Source organism: Nerophis ophidion, linkage group LG04 (assembly GCF_033978795.1).
Source record: "Nerophis ophidion isolate RoL-2023_Sa linkage group LG04, RoL_Noph_v1.0, whole genome shotgun sequence".
Taxonomy (NCBI): Eukaryota; Metazoa; Chordata; class Actinopteri; order Syngnathiformes; family Syngnathidae; genus Nerophis; species Nerophis ophidion.
The window spans coordinates 44,637,394-44,652,518 of NC_084614.1; the positions used below are offsets into that span (position 1 = coordinate 44,637,394).

The following is a 15,125-nucleotide window of genomic DNA, read 5'->3' on the forward strand; positions in this document are numbered from 1 at the left end:
GTTGAGTGCTTATCAAGCATATTTAGTTAGTGCATTACTGCAAGCTAATCGATGCTAACATTCTATTTAGGCTAGCTGTATGTACATATTGCATCATTATGCCTCACTAGTAGGTATATTGGAGTTAATTGAATTTCCTTTACTTACTGTATGTCCTCTGTATTTATTTCTCATGACATTTTATTTGTATGTAATATTGGCTGGATGTCTGATAGTTCTTTGTGCGCTGTGTTGTTCCAGACCACAGCAAACGTAAACCAGCTTGCAAAGATTGTCATAATTCCATTAGAAGACAGCTGACCGTTTACTTTAAGTTGGACATACACATCTATACCTTTGGCCAGTCTAAGCCAGTAATTTAGAGGAGTTATCTCACCCTCTGAGAAGCCTGCATTTTAGTAATATTCTCCAATGTTGTAAAAATGTGTAGAATAAATTTTACATTTCAACATATCTGTCAACGAAAATTTGTGTAAGCGACACGTGGCCAGAAGGTCCTGCAGTCCTGGGTTCAAATCCAGGCTCGGGATCTTTCTGTGTGGAGTTTGTATGTTCTCCCCGTGAATGCGTGGGTTCCCTCCGGGTACTCCGGCTTCCTCCCACTTCCAAAGACATGCACCTGGGGATAGGTTGATTGGCAACACTAAATTGGCCCTAGTGTGTGAATGTGAGTGTGAATGTTGTCTGTCTATCTGTGTTGGCCCTGCGATGAGGTGGCGACTTGTCCAGGGTGTACCCCGCCTTCCGCCCGATTGTAGCTGAGATAGGCGCCAGCGCCCCCCGCGACCCCAAAAGGGAATAAGCGGTAGAAAATGGATGGATGGACACGTGGCCATTTTGATAGTAGGCTAATATAGACACGTATATCAAGTGTTGACTTCATTGTATCACTTATAGAAGGGTTTTATTTTTTTGCGGCTCCAGACAGATTTTTTTTGTTGTATTTTTGGTCCAATATGGCTCTTTCATCATTTTGGGTTGCCGACCCCTGATCCAGTCGTTGTGCGGGTTGTCACCACCTCCAAAGTTATAGTTTTCCCTTATTTGTCGGATTATTATCCTATAAAATTTGAAGTCCTGACTCACTGTCAACAAACTACGATAACCAATGCTTTAGCAGCCACCACATTAATGTTGTCACAACTACGACTCTTGCTGGTCTACTGCCCTCGGTGTTGGCACAATTCCCAAATGATGTGGGCTCTATCAGTAACCTCGCTAGCAACTTTAAAGATGCCTTGCGCAACGCCATTGATAGTTTAGCACCGCTAAAGCTAAAAAAGGCCCCAAAAGGCCCTTGTGATGGGCGTGGCCTGTGCGCCTGCGGGGAAGCGGGGTGTGGCAGGGCCGGCCTCGAGGTTGGCGACAGGTGATTGGATGACACAGCTGAAAGTGTTTGTCTAATCACCTGTTGTTCTGTAAAAGGCCGCAGTCGGGAGGCGGCGGGAGAGAGAGACGGACATATCGTTGCTGGCAACAGAAAGACTGTGTGGAAAGGAGAGACAAATTGCTGTAAAGCATTCAGGTTTATTGAAAAATAAAACATTGTTGAACCTAAACCAAGTCTGTCATGTCTATCCCTGGTGGTCCGGAGAACCCGGAAGCAAGAGTCTTCCACAGCCCTCATGTAGAAATCTGGAACGCAAACTTGATGTTTTCCATCAAGCATGGAGTGATAGTTTAACAACCTATAAATACTCTCTTACCACAGCTAAAACAAATTACTACTCAAATCTTATCCGTCCCAGGAAAAAAAGATCCTAATTAATTTTTTAATACAGTAGCATCGCTAACCCGACAAGGGTCTTGTCCCCGTAGCTCCAGGTCAAAGTTTTTTCTGTGATTTTCAATCAGCTTTTGGACGACAAGTAGTCATAAAGTTTGTGAGAAATCCAGTGGCACGTACAATTCAGTTAGGTATTCTTCAACTCTTTGCAGTAACTACTTACGTATAAAATACTACACGGTCTAGCTCCATCCTATCTTGCCGATTGTATTGTACCATATGTCCCGGCAAGAAATCTGCGTTCAAAGGACTCCGGCTTATTAGTGATTGCCAAAGCCCAAAAAAAGTCGGCGGGCTATAGAGCGTTTTCCGTTCGGGCTCCAGTACTCTGGAATGCCCTCCCGGTAACAGTTCGAGATGCCACCTCAGTAGAAGCATTTAAGTCTCACCTTAAAACTCATTTGTATACTCTAGCCTTTAAATAGACTCCCTTTTTAGACCAGTTGATCTGCCGTTTCTTTTCTTTTTCTTCTATGTCCCACTCTCCCTTGTGGAGGGGGTCCAGTCCGATCCGGTGGCCATGTACTGCTTGCCTGTGTATCGGCTGGGGACATCTCTGTGCTGCTGATCCGCCTCCGCTTGGGATGGTTTCCTGATGGCTCCGCTGTGAACGGGACTCTCGCTGCTGTGTTGGATCCGCTTTGGACTGGACTCTCGCGACTGTGTTGGATCCATTATGGATTGAACTTTCACAGTATCATGTTAGACCCGCTCGACATCCATTGCTTTCCTCCTCTCCAAGGTTCTCATAGTCATCATTGTCACCGACGTCCCACTGGGTCATTATTGTCACCGATGTCCCACTGGGTGTGAGTTTTCCTTGCCCTTATGTGGGCCTACCGAGGATGTCGTAGTGGTTTGTGCAGCCCTTTGAGACACTAGTGATTTAGGGCTATATAAGTAAACATTGATTGACACTGATTGATAAAAGATGAGTTTTGTAGTTTTTGGTATAATTGTTTTTTAAGGAATGACAAGAGTCCAGACGGCGAGCTAAACTGCTCGTGAGATAAGTCTTTATTTTTGTTTTTATTTCAGTCACATTACATCAGTTTCCACGACTTACTGTCTTTAGTAGAATCTGTTTTCATCATTTATTGGCCAATTCCGCTTGCCGTTCCATTAACGAGGAAAAAAACGAAAAAAAAACCTGACTGTTGGGTCAACTGAAGAGCTTCGGTTTGTTTCATTGACCGTTCTATCTCTAGTACAGGGGTTGGCAACCCAAAATGTTGAAAGAGCCATATTGGACCAAAACTACAAAAAAAAAATCTGTCTAGAGCCACAAAAAATGAAAAGTGGTAAATAAGTGTCATAATGAAGGAAACACGTGTCGTAAGTGTCCATATTAGCCTTCTATCAAAATGACTGTGTCGCAGTCTGACACAAATCTTCGTTGACAGAAATGCTGAAATACAGTATTTATTTTACCCATTTTAACAACATTGGAAAACATTAGTAAAACAGAGGCTTCTCAGAGAGTAAGATAATATTTAGATAATACTGGCTTAGAATAGCCAATGGTCCAAGTTAAAGCAAATGGCGGGCTGTCTTCTTCGATTGGATTTATAACAGTCTCTGCAAGCTGAAATGCAGGCAATATTACTTATAGATAATATGTCATTAGAAATGCAGATATAAATTAAATAGACAGAGGACAGAGGAAAGTAAATGAGCACAAATATACATACAAATGAGGCATAATGATGCAATATGTACATAAAGCTATCCTGAATAGCATGTTAGTATTGATTAGCTTGAAGTCTTGCACTGACCACATATGCCTGATTAGCACTACACACAAGTCAATAACATCAACAAAGCTCACATTTGTACATTCACACACAGCATAAATAGTTTGGTGGAAGAAATGAGACTAAGAAAGAGCGGCGTAAAACAATAAAGTTGTACATGTAAACAAACTCCGGTGAGTTCAAGGACTGCCAAAATTAGTAGGACAAAATGGCACTCGCCAAATACTCTCATCAGAAAAGCATCTTTAAAGGCCTACTGAAACCCACTACTATCGACCGCTCAGTCTGATACTTTATATATCAATAATGAAATATTAACATTGCAACACCTGCCGATACGGCCTTTTTAGTTGACTAAATTGCAATTTTAAATTTCCCGCGAGTTTCTTGTTGAAAACGTAGCGGAATGATGACGCGTATGCATGACGTCACTGACTGTCAGGAAATATTATCCCAGCACCACACACGGTTAAAAGTTGTCTGCTTTAACCGCATAATTCCACGGTATTTTGGACAACTGTGTTGCTGAATCTTTTGCAATTTGTTCATTTAATAATGGAGACCATAAAGAATGATGCTGTTGGTGGAAAGTGGTGGATTGCAGCTGTCTTTAGCACCGAGACACAGCCGATGTTTCTTTGTTTGTTGTGAAGCGGAGCGGTCAAGCCAACATGTTTTCTCTTTGTCAACCAGCATGTTTTTGGATGGGGAAATTGTGATATACATCTTACCGGAGAAATCATTGCATTATTCGTCGCCCTGCAGCAGCGGCAGCTGTGGGCTTGGCTCCTCGGCTTCTCTTTGAGACACTTCGTGTTCACCGTAGCCATCCGACCTCGAGGTATGTCTTTACAATCTTTTAAAATCTTTAAAATCACACTAAAACACTGATAAAACAATAAGCAGAGAAGGGATCTTCCAGAATTATCCTAGTAAATGTGTCTAATTTCATCTGAAATGCTCACTTTGCCGCCGCCCGGAGCCGTCATTTTTTTTTTTTTCGAGTCCACTTTCAATATCCTAATTCACAAATCTTTCATCCTCGCTCAATTTAATGGGGAAATTGTCGTTTTCTCGGTCCGAATTGCTCTTACTGCTGGAGGCTCCCATTAAAAACAATGTGAATATGTGTGGAGCCCTGCAACTCGTGACGTCACGCGCACATACTCCCGGTAAAGGCAGGGCTTTTCTATTAGCGACCAAAAGTTGCGAACTTTATCGTGGATGTTCTCTACTAAATCCTTTCAGCAAAAATATGGCAATATCGCGAAATGATCAAGTATGACACATAGAATGGACCTGCTATCCCTGTTTAATTAAGAACATCTCATTTCAGTTAACCTTTAATATAAATAGTGGGATCGTCCTCTGAGAAAAACCCTATTAAAACAAAAATATATTTTTTCCTCATATTTTTCTATTTTCATACATTTTTGAAAAGTTCCAGGAGCAACTAAGAAGGCGCTAAAGAGCCGCATGCGACAGACCCCTGTTGTAGTACAAACCCCGTTTTCATATGAGTTGGGAAATTGTGTTAAATGTAAATACAATGATTTGCAAATCCTTTTAAACCCATATTCAATTGAATGCACTACAAAGACAAGATATTTGATGTTCAAACTCATAAACTTTTTTTTTTTGGCAAATAATAATTAACTTAGAATTTCATGGCTGCAACACGTGCCAAAGTAGTTGGGAAAGGGCATGTTCACCACTGTGTTACATCACATTTTCTTTTAACAACACTCAATAAATGTTTGGGAACTGAGGAAACTAAGTGTTGAAGCTTTGAAAGTGGACTTCTTTACCATTCTTGCTTGTTGTACAGCTTAAGTTGTTCAACAGTCTTGTTGTCGTATTTTACGCTTCATAATGCGCCACACATTTTCAATGGGAGACAAGTCTGGACTGCAGGCGGGCCAGGAAAGTACCCACACTCTTTTACTACGAAGCCACGCTGTTGTAACACATGGCTTGGCATTGTTTTGCTGAAATAAGCAGGGGCGTCCATAATAACGTTGCTTGGATGACAACATATGTTGTTCCAAAACCTGTATGGACCATTCAGCATTAATGGTGCCTTCACAGATGTGTAAGTTACCCATGCTTTGGGCACAAATACACCTCCATACCATTACAGATGCTGGCTTTTGAACTTTGCGCCTATAACAATCCGGATGGTCATTTTCTTCTTTGTTCCAGAGGACACCAGGTCAACAGTTTCCAAATATAATTTGAAATGTGGACTCGTCAGACCACAGAACACTTTTACACTTTGCATCAGTCCATTTTAGATGAGCTCGGGCCCAGCAAATCTGGCGGCGTTCCTCGGTGTTGTTAATAAATGCCATTCGCTTTCTATAGTAGAGTTTTAACTTGCATTTACAGATGTAGCGACGAACTGTAGTTACTGACAGTGGTTTTCTGAAGTGTTCCTCAGCCCATGTGGTGATATCCTTTACACACTGATGTCGGTTTTTGATGCAGTACCGCCTGAGGGATCAAAGGTCTGTAATATCATCGTTTACGTGCAGTGATTTCTCCAGATTCTCTGAACCTTTTGATAATTTTACGAACCGTAGATGGTAAAATCCCTAAATTCCTTGCAATAGCTCGTTGAGAAATGTTGTTCTCAAACTTTTAGACAATTTGCTTAGAAATTGGTGACCCTCGCCCCATCCTTGTTTGTGAATTACTTAGCATTTCATGGAAGCTGCTTTTATACCCAATCATGGCACCCAACTGTTCCCAATTAGCCTGCACAACTGTGGGATGTTCCAAATAGGTGTTTGATGAGCATTCCTCAACTTTAGCAGTATTTATTGCCACCTTTGACAACTTCTTTTGTCACATGTTGCTGGCATCAAATTCTAAAGTTAAAGATTATTTGCAGGGAAAAAAATGTTTATCAGTTTGAACATCAAATATGTTGTCTTTGTAGCATATTCAACTGAATACTGGTTGAAAATGATTTGCAAATCATTGTATTCCGTTTATATTTACATCTAACACAATTTCCCAACTCATATGGAAACGGGGTTTGTAAATAAGCACTTTATTAAAAGAGATTTAATTTGAAATGAAAGTAAGTGTGGAACTAACCTGCACACATGATGTAGTCTCTGAAGAAAGGGGCTCGGAACCAAAGAGGCAGCATGAGCAGGTGGCTGGTAATGCCTGGAAAGAGCTGCTGGAACCCAGTACTGTAGGTGCAGAAATTGGTAAAGGCTCCGGCCACCAGGATGCCGTGCGGGTGGAAGCCTATGACATAGTTCTGTCTTGGGTCCAGGTCAGCTGTTTTCAGCAACTGGGGAAAATGAGAGAATATAGTGTTGAAGCTTGAGACATGAATGAGTCGGGATGCGAATTTTCCAATTTACATACAAATTTTTCGTGGTTCAAACCGATTTTGTTGAAATGATAATTTACCTTTTCAAAAGATGTTACAAGTAACAAAAAGGCCGCTTGGCTGCTGACGTATGAAATGTCCGTGTAGCGAGTGAGCGAGGAGATAATGTAGAAAAAAAAAAAAAAAAAAAAAAAAAAAATATATATACATATATATATATATATGTATATATATATATATATTTCAAATGAATAAATAAATACATGAAATTAATTCTTAAAAAACATGAATAAATAATGATAGGAATTCGGATGTATTTCTCTCTGGCACTCATCGAGGGTGGACGCTCCCCTTTCCTCTCCCTTATCTCTCCTGCTTGCTTCTTTTTTTGTCTTGTCTTAACTTTCTTGTTGCCTCTTTTTGCACTGCTCTCCAAATCTAAACATTGGAACTATTTAACTGGCCTCAACAAAATTGACAAGATCTTGGATTTGGAGGAATCTGCTGTCGTGACGAAGCGGTTGTTGCTGGACACACGACGGACTTTTGGGAGAAGAAGGTATGCCGCGTGCCTGGCGACCCTTTTCTGTCGAGGACGTGAAGATATCCACCTATTCGGAATTATGACAACAGGACATCTGCTGATTGGAGTAAGCGTTGCTCTGGTTTGTCGACAAATTGGAAGTTGCTGGCAGTCTTCAAAGTACCCCAAAGCTGCTACAAATGATTGAAGGATGCGGATTGGAGGATGTGGATTACATCAGACTGTCTACCCCGCAGTTTTGAGGACTAGTCATAGACAATTTTAGAGTAAAAAGCAAATTTTATTTTCACCCGCCTAAAAAACATTCTAACTTGGATTGTTTCCCTGTCTTCGAGACTCTCCTGAAGGACAGCGCAGTAAAGACACAACAAACTCCCTTTTTGTCTTTCATGGACACACACATGTTGTTGTTGACTTTGGAAAAGCGACTGCAATACATCAAGGCCGCGGAACAGAGACACACTACGGGCTTACACACGTACACACACACACACACACACACACGCACACACACATCCACAAAAATATACGCCACACATACACCACCCCCCCTCCCCCACCCCCCCACCCACCACCACACCCCACCCACCCAAAGCCCTCGACGCAAATCCCATAGGGGTGATGAATGGATGGTCAGCGCCTGAAAGCTGCGGCCTACCACCATCACCTTGAACTACCTTCCCTCTGTTGCTAGATATCTCGAGATGTATGTTGTAATATGTATATGTGCTTTGCTATGTAGGTTTTTTTCCCACTCCAGACTGGGCCCCGTTAGGAGCCCAGATTGATTGTATTTTTTTACTCATCCATCCCCAGCGTTTACCTTTTCCCCATCTTTTACGGGGTGCCTTTTGGCGACCCATCAGCGTTCTTCTTCTGTAACCCTGTACACTGTTTATTTGTCTAATCTTGAACAGGTTTGTGTTGAAAACAAAGTTTCGTTGTACTATCCTATCCTATACTATCCTATCCTATGTGAATAGATAGATTCAGCACCCCATGAATGAGGTTCATCAATGGTAAGAGAAAAGTGTACGGCAGGAACTGGAAGAGAAAATAAGTCAGTTTTCTAGGGAAAACGTCAGGGTTGACAGTAGGAAGAGCCATACAATTGATGTAAAAAATAATTATCGCAATATATATTGTGCCTTAGTGTATTATTTGACATTTACAAATGACAATGGAACCATTTCAAAATACAGGTTGTTCCTTCTGTTGTACAGACAAGTACACTCATTGCAGTTGTTGTATTATTCTTGTTCTATACGTGTATGAATCAACTTGCTAATTTACTGAACGTGGTTCAAGATAAACTACTAAGCATGTTTTCTTCTGTTGTTTTGCCACTTTACATTCAAGCTAGCTTAGGGGTTAGCATGGTTTCTTGTTCCTCCCCACCTACTGCCCTAGTGTGACAATGCATGTTGTTGACAATTTTCGCGACAAGTTGCAACTAACTATTGCAATGTCATTTCCTGGCAGCTATAGCTCGCTAGCGTTAGGAGCTCCTTTAGGCACCCTTTTAACTTCTCACTTTTTTGGCAGTTACACATTGTTTGCATAATGTGATTTATGTAGTTACTAGGGGTGTCAAACTCATTTTAGATCAGGGGCCACGTGGAGAAAAATCTGGTAAAATCACGGCACGACAACTTAAAAATAAACAAAACTTCCGTTTGTTTTCTTTGTTTAAAAATAGAACAAGCACATTCTGCAAATGTACACATCACAATGTTCTTGGGTTTATTTTACACTTAAATGTTGCGGTTAATAATATTCTATCTTTATTTGTTGTCATTCATACTTTCAGAATAAATTACGTGATAATGTTCATCAGCATCGATGAAATGGCAACATGTCCAGGGTGTAACCCGCCTTCCGCCCGATTGTAGCTGAGATAGGCTCCAGCACCCCCCGCGACCCCAAAGGGATTAAGCGGTGGGAAATGGATGGATGGATGTTCATCAGTCAACTCATTGGTGATTAAAGCTTACACGCTGGGATTTCTACCATTGTTGCTGCTTGTCTGGATCAACGCTTAGAGGGTCCACCAGAAAACAATGACTGAAGCACTTGCTTGGGGCAGAACTTTCATACATTGTTGTCTAGTTGTTGTTTAAAGTCAGATTATTGCAATTTATTTGGATTTTTTTCCCCAGGGTTTGAATGAGCAGTCTTCTTCCACTCTCCCCACTGCTTCACTGTGACACATATGCCTCGCCATTGCCCCCTGCGCGATGCCGGGATTACTGCATACATGATCAAGTCTAATTTTAATGGTTTAATCAAGTCTATGAGCGTGACGTTCTGTGGGCCAAATGGAAAAGCTTTGGCGGGCCGGATGTGGCTCACGAGCCGCCAGTTGAACAACACAGCTATATGTAATATGCAAAATAATAGTAAACTGTTCTCTGAGTGCACTAAGAAAAGCCCATGTGTTTCGTGCACCTTTTAATTTGAATTTCAATCTTCTAATATTGTGCACTGAGTGCAATAAGAAACATATGTTTGATAATAGTTTTATCATAATATTTTTCTGTTAAAATGATGCCAATATTGTCATTTTTAGTGGTCGCCTTTAGTTTGAGAAGTATTGAAACGTATTGAAATACATAACAATATACAAAACCTGTTTCCATTTCAGTTGGGAAATGGTGTTAGAGGTAAATAAAAACAGAAAACAATGATTTGCAAATCCTTTCCAAACCATATTCAATTGAATGCACAACAAAAACAAGATATTTGATGTTCAAACTTATAAACTTTATTTATTTTTTTTGCAAATAATAATAACTTAGAATTAGTAGTTGGGAAAGGGCATGTTCACCACTGTGTTACATCACCTTTTTTTTTAACAACACTCAAAATACGTTTGGGAACTGAGTATAATTGTTGAAGCTTTGAAAGTGGAATTCTTTCCCATTCTTGTTTTATGTACAGCTTCAGTCATTCAACAACAACAACATTTTGGTACCAAACTATTGGTGTCGGGACAACTCAAGGTGGGACGTTTGTACAATTGTAACTATGCAGTCGCTTATGTGCCCTCATGTAAATTATGCAGAGATATAGCAAGTGGCGTCCCACTTCCTAGAGAAAATTACAAAGCTCTACCCCTTGAAGTGTGTGAGGGTTAGTGGTAGTGAATAAGGGTGAACATGGGGATTGGGCAAATGTATGCATTTTCTTTTACAAATATAGCACAGGTAAAAGTTGGCCCTAATAGAAATAGCAAAGTACAACCATTAGAAAGCGACTTATGGACAATAATGAAGTATTTATACCTGGTTACTGTACAACTACAGAGCACATGGTCAGTGTCATACATGTGTATGTTATCCTCGTTTCACAAACGATTTGTTCTTTGGACCCTAGTGTCCTGTGGTCATCAAAACACCACTGAGTACCCACCTAACAATAACACAACCAGACCCACTCACCGTTCTGTTACTAAACGGACTTTTCTGTAGGGGTGTCCCAATACAACTGTTTTTTTTTTTTCACTTTACCCCGATTAAGGCTTTGAGCAGACCTGGGCAAATTAAGGCCCGGGAGCCACATGCGGCCCGTTAAGCTTTTCAATCTGGCCCGCCGAGATTTACAAATAATATCTTTAAATCTTTAAGATGGAAAGTGTAGCTGCCATTATAATGTGCAGTGATGTTTTGAAATGACCGTAAGTCTTCAACTATACAAAGTATTTCAGTAGTTGGAATCTGCGCTTTTGCATGATATACTAGTTACTATGGTCATTTAATTAGTTGCTGTGATAATCTACGTCACAGCAGCTCAGACGAGGCACCAAGCTGTGTGGGTGGGGAGCGTTTCCACAGAGTGTTTCCAGAGCGACCAGCCTGAAATGCGGGTGTCATGGACAGATGCGGAAGGAGATTTTTACAATAAAGTTCTCAAGCTTAGTGATATATCGAATATATCGGATTGTAGGTGGGGTTCTTTTTACCCTTCGCGTTCATATTTTGCTGTTTGTTGCATTTTTGTTGCATTTCGCTTGATTGTAAAATATGTCAATCGAGAGGGGGTGTGACGTTTATTTGTTGTCAATATTCAGTGTTGTATCCTTCATAGAAAATTGTAAAATCCCATACATTTTTTCAAGGCGGTCCGTCATAACGTTTTTAGCATTCAATCAGACATTATTGTGAGGTTTTGTATTAGTGTTCCTAAAAATAGATATACCGGCCCCCAGACACATTTTTTTCTCTAAATGTGGCCCCCCCAGTCAAAATAATTGCCCAGGCCTTGCCTTGAGTCTTGTCCGATACTTCTATTGATTTAATACAGCGCTTTTCAGTCACACATTAAAAGCGTTCCTAAAACGGCCTTCTTTCATCTCCGTAATATCGCAAAAATTCGCTCCATTTTGTCCACTAAAGACGCTGAGATCATTATCCATGCGTTTGTTACGTCTCGTCTCGATTACTGTAACGTATTATTTTCGGGTCTCCCCATGTCTAGCATTAAACGATTACAGTTGATACAAAATGTGGCTCCTAGATTTTTGACAAGAACAAGAAAGTTTGATCATATTACGCCTATACTGGCTCACCTGCACTGGCTTCCTGTGCACTTAAGATGTGACTTTAAGGTTTTACTACTTACGTATAAAATACTACACGGTCTAGCTCCATCCTATCTTGCCGATTGTAGTGTACCACATGTCACGGCTAGAAATCTGCGTTCAAAGGACTCCGGCTTATTAGTGATTCCTAAAGCCCAAAAAAAGTCTGCGGGCTATAGAGCGTTTTCCGTTCGGGCTCCAGTACTCTGGAATGCCCTCCCGGTAACAGTTCGAGATGCCACCTCAGTAGAAGCATTTAAGTCTCACCTTAAAACTCATTTGTATATTCTAGCCTTAAAATAGACCTCCTTTTTAGACCAGTTGATCTGCCGCTTCTTTTCCTTTTCTCCTCCGTCCCCCCCTCCCTTGTGGGGGGGTCCGGTCCGATGACCATGGATGAAGTACTGGCTGTCCAGAGTCGGGACCCAGGATGGACCGCTCGCCTGTGTATCGGTTGGGGACATCTCTACGATGCTGATCCGACTCTGCTTGGGACTCGCTACTGTCTTGGATCCGCTTTAAACTGAACTCTCGCGGCTGTGTTGTAGCCACTATGGATTGAACTTTCACAGTATCATGTTAGACCCGCTCGACATCCATTGCTTTCGGTCCCCTAGAGGGGGGTTTGGGGGGGGGGGGGGCCCACATATGAGGTCCTCTCCAAGGTTCTTATAATCATCATTGTCACTGGCGTCCCACTGGGTGTGAGTTTTCCTTGCCCACTGGGTGTGAGTTTTCCTTGCCCTTATGTGGGTTCTTCCGAGGATGTCGTAGTCGTAGTGGTTTGTAAAGTCCTTTGAGACATTTGTGATTTAGGGCTATATAAATAAACATTGATTGATTGATTGATTGATTGAAATCATACACAGATTTATGATTGTATAATTCTGGAATGTTAAAAACGGTTTGACAAATGAAATTAGTAAAAACAAAGTAAAAATGTAGTAGGTAAGAAAACCGCTAATTCATTTATTGTTAGGATTCTGGAATGGATTTATGCTGTCTTTAAATTGAAGTGGAAATGCACTTGTGTTTTTGGCGACACCCTGTGGTCACAATATTCATTAACGCGAACTCCATCCCTCCAGTTTATACCGCCTGTCACTTTCAGGGTTGTGGGGGGTGCTGGAGCCTATCTCAGCTGCATTTGGGCGGAGGGCGGGGGTACACCCTGGACAAGTCGACACCTCATCACAGGGCCAACACATAGACAAACAACATTGACACACCAGGGCCAATTTAGTGTTGCCAATCAACCTACTATCCCCAGGTGCATGTCTTTAAAAGTGAGAGGAAGCCGGAGTACCCAAAGGGAACCCACGCAATCACAGGGAGAACATGCAAACTTCACACAGAAAGACCCTGAGCCCGGGGATCCAACCCAGGAGTGTCGTATTCCGAAGCCAATGCACTAACCCCTGTTACACTGTGCTGCTCATCAAGCAGTAAGTTGAGTGATGTGGACACATTTGATACTGGATTTTTTAAAATATGCTTCTGTCTTGGAGACTTTGTATGTGTAAGTAAAATGTAAGTATAATTATTTGACCCTCATCTATGATGTCTTCATTCATCTAGGTCAGGCCTGGGCAATTAGTTTAACTCGGGGGCCACATTTAGAGAAAGAAATGTGTCTGGGGGCCGGTTTATCTATTTTTAGGAACACTAATACAAAACCACACAATGATGTCTGACTGAATGCACCACCTCAAAAAACGTGGTGGAATTTTACATTTTTCTACGAACGATAAAACACTGAATATTGACAAAATATGAACGCCACACCCGCTTTCGATCAACACATTTTACTATCAAGTGAAACGCAAAAAAATGCAACAAACAGCGAAATGTGAACGCGAAGGGTACCAAATAAACCCACCTACAATCTAGAGGGTCATAAAGTCTGCACAAAAAATCATTGGGTGCCCCCTGCCCTTCCTGAAGGATTTACACAACTCCTGTTGCCTCAACAAAGCAAAAAGCATCACCAAGGACAGCATACACCCTGGCTGCCACCTGTTCCACCTGCTATCATCGGGCAGGCGCTACAGGTGCATCAGAGCCAGAACAAACAGGCTCAGAGACAGCTTCTTTCCCAGAGCTGTCACAATGTTGAACTCAAACTTATAATAATAATTCACCCCTGTACAATATCCTACCCTGATACCCTACTGTGCAATACTACCCTTCGAGTGCAATACGTCCGACACTAATTGTTATTTATTACTCCGATACGTTTGTCTTGTTCTGTATATTGTACAGTAGTTTGTATCTTATAGTGTTGTGTATATTGTACAGGATTGCTTATTATTTGTATTGGAAAGTAGTTTAGTTTATTTCAATTGTCAGTTTTTCCTTTATTACCTCTTGTGCCCATATTTGTTCACACTACCGCACCTTAAGTTGGAGTCCTTAATCTCTTTTTATGCAAATATAATGATAATAAAGTCCATTCTATTCTATTTTATTCTATATATCTGATATTGGCTGAATTTCCCCCAGGGATCAAGAAAGTACTTTTTATTCTATTCTATTCTATTCTATTCTATTCTATACATCACTAAGCTTTGGCATTTTGTTGTGAAAATCTCTGTTATGCACTAGGCAAAGGGAAGAAGGCGACAGCAAGGCAGAACTACGTTTGAAGGTTTATTTAAACCTTTAATGAATGTGTGGGATGGGTATGCTACCACTAGTGAGTGAATGCAGAATATATGTGGAATTAACCAATGTGAATTTACCAAAGGTTGTTGTCGGTGCGTGTTGGATGTATCGTTCGTTGAATCCAAAAGGGGTGAGGCAAAAGGGGAATCAGCGGGAAGGCAAGCAGTCAGGGGCTGGAGAGAGGCAACGATGTGAGGGTCCAAACAGTGGTCAAGGATCGGGGAAGGCAAGCAACAATTTGGGAGGAGGTTGTGGGGCAAGGACACGATCACTGAAGACACTGTGGAAGACACAAAGGACATCAAGACGGGAATGAGGAAAAACAAAAAGATGGTGAGCAAGGAACGAGGGATAGGTGCCAGACGTGATGCTTACTCAAGTGAGATTGGCTACGTTGGCTGGCTTTGCTGTCTCTTTAAACTGCTCCCTCTCGTCAAGTCCAGGTGTGC

The 15,125-nt window shown here is 41.4% G+C and overlaps 1 protein-coding gene across 1 annotated transcript in view; it reads right to left on the reverse strand.

Annotated features, from left to right (window-relative positions):
* mogat2 (monoacylglycerol O-acyltransferase 2) overlaps positions 1–15,125 on the reverse strand; it is a 66,900-nt gene that overhangs the window by 19,441 nt on the left and 32,334 nt on the right. Inside the window, exon 3 of the mRNA XM_061898150.1 lies at positions 6,643–6,847. Within this exon, the coding sequence (XP_061754134.1) occupies positions 6,643–6,847 (205 nt within the window). The remainder of the gene's footprint in view (positions 1–6,642; positions 6,848–15,125) is intronic.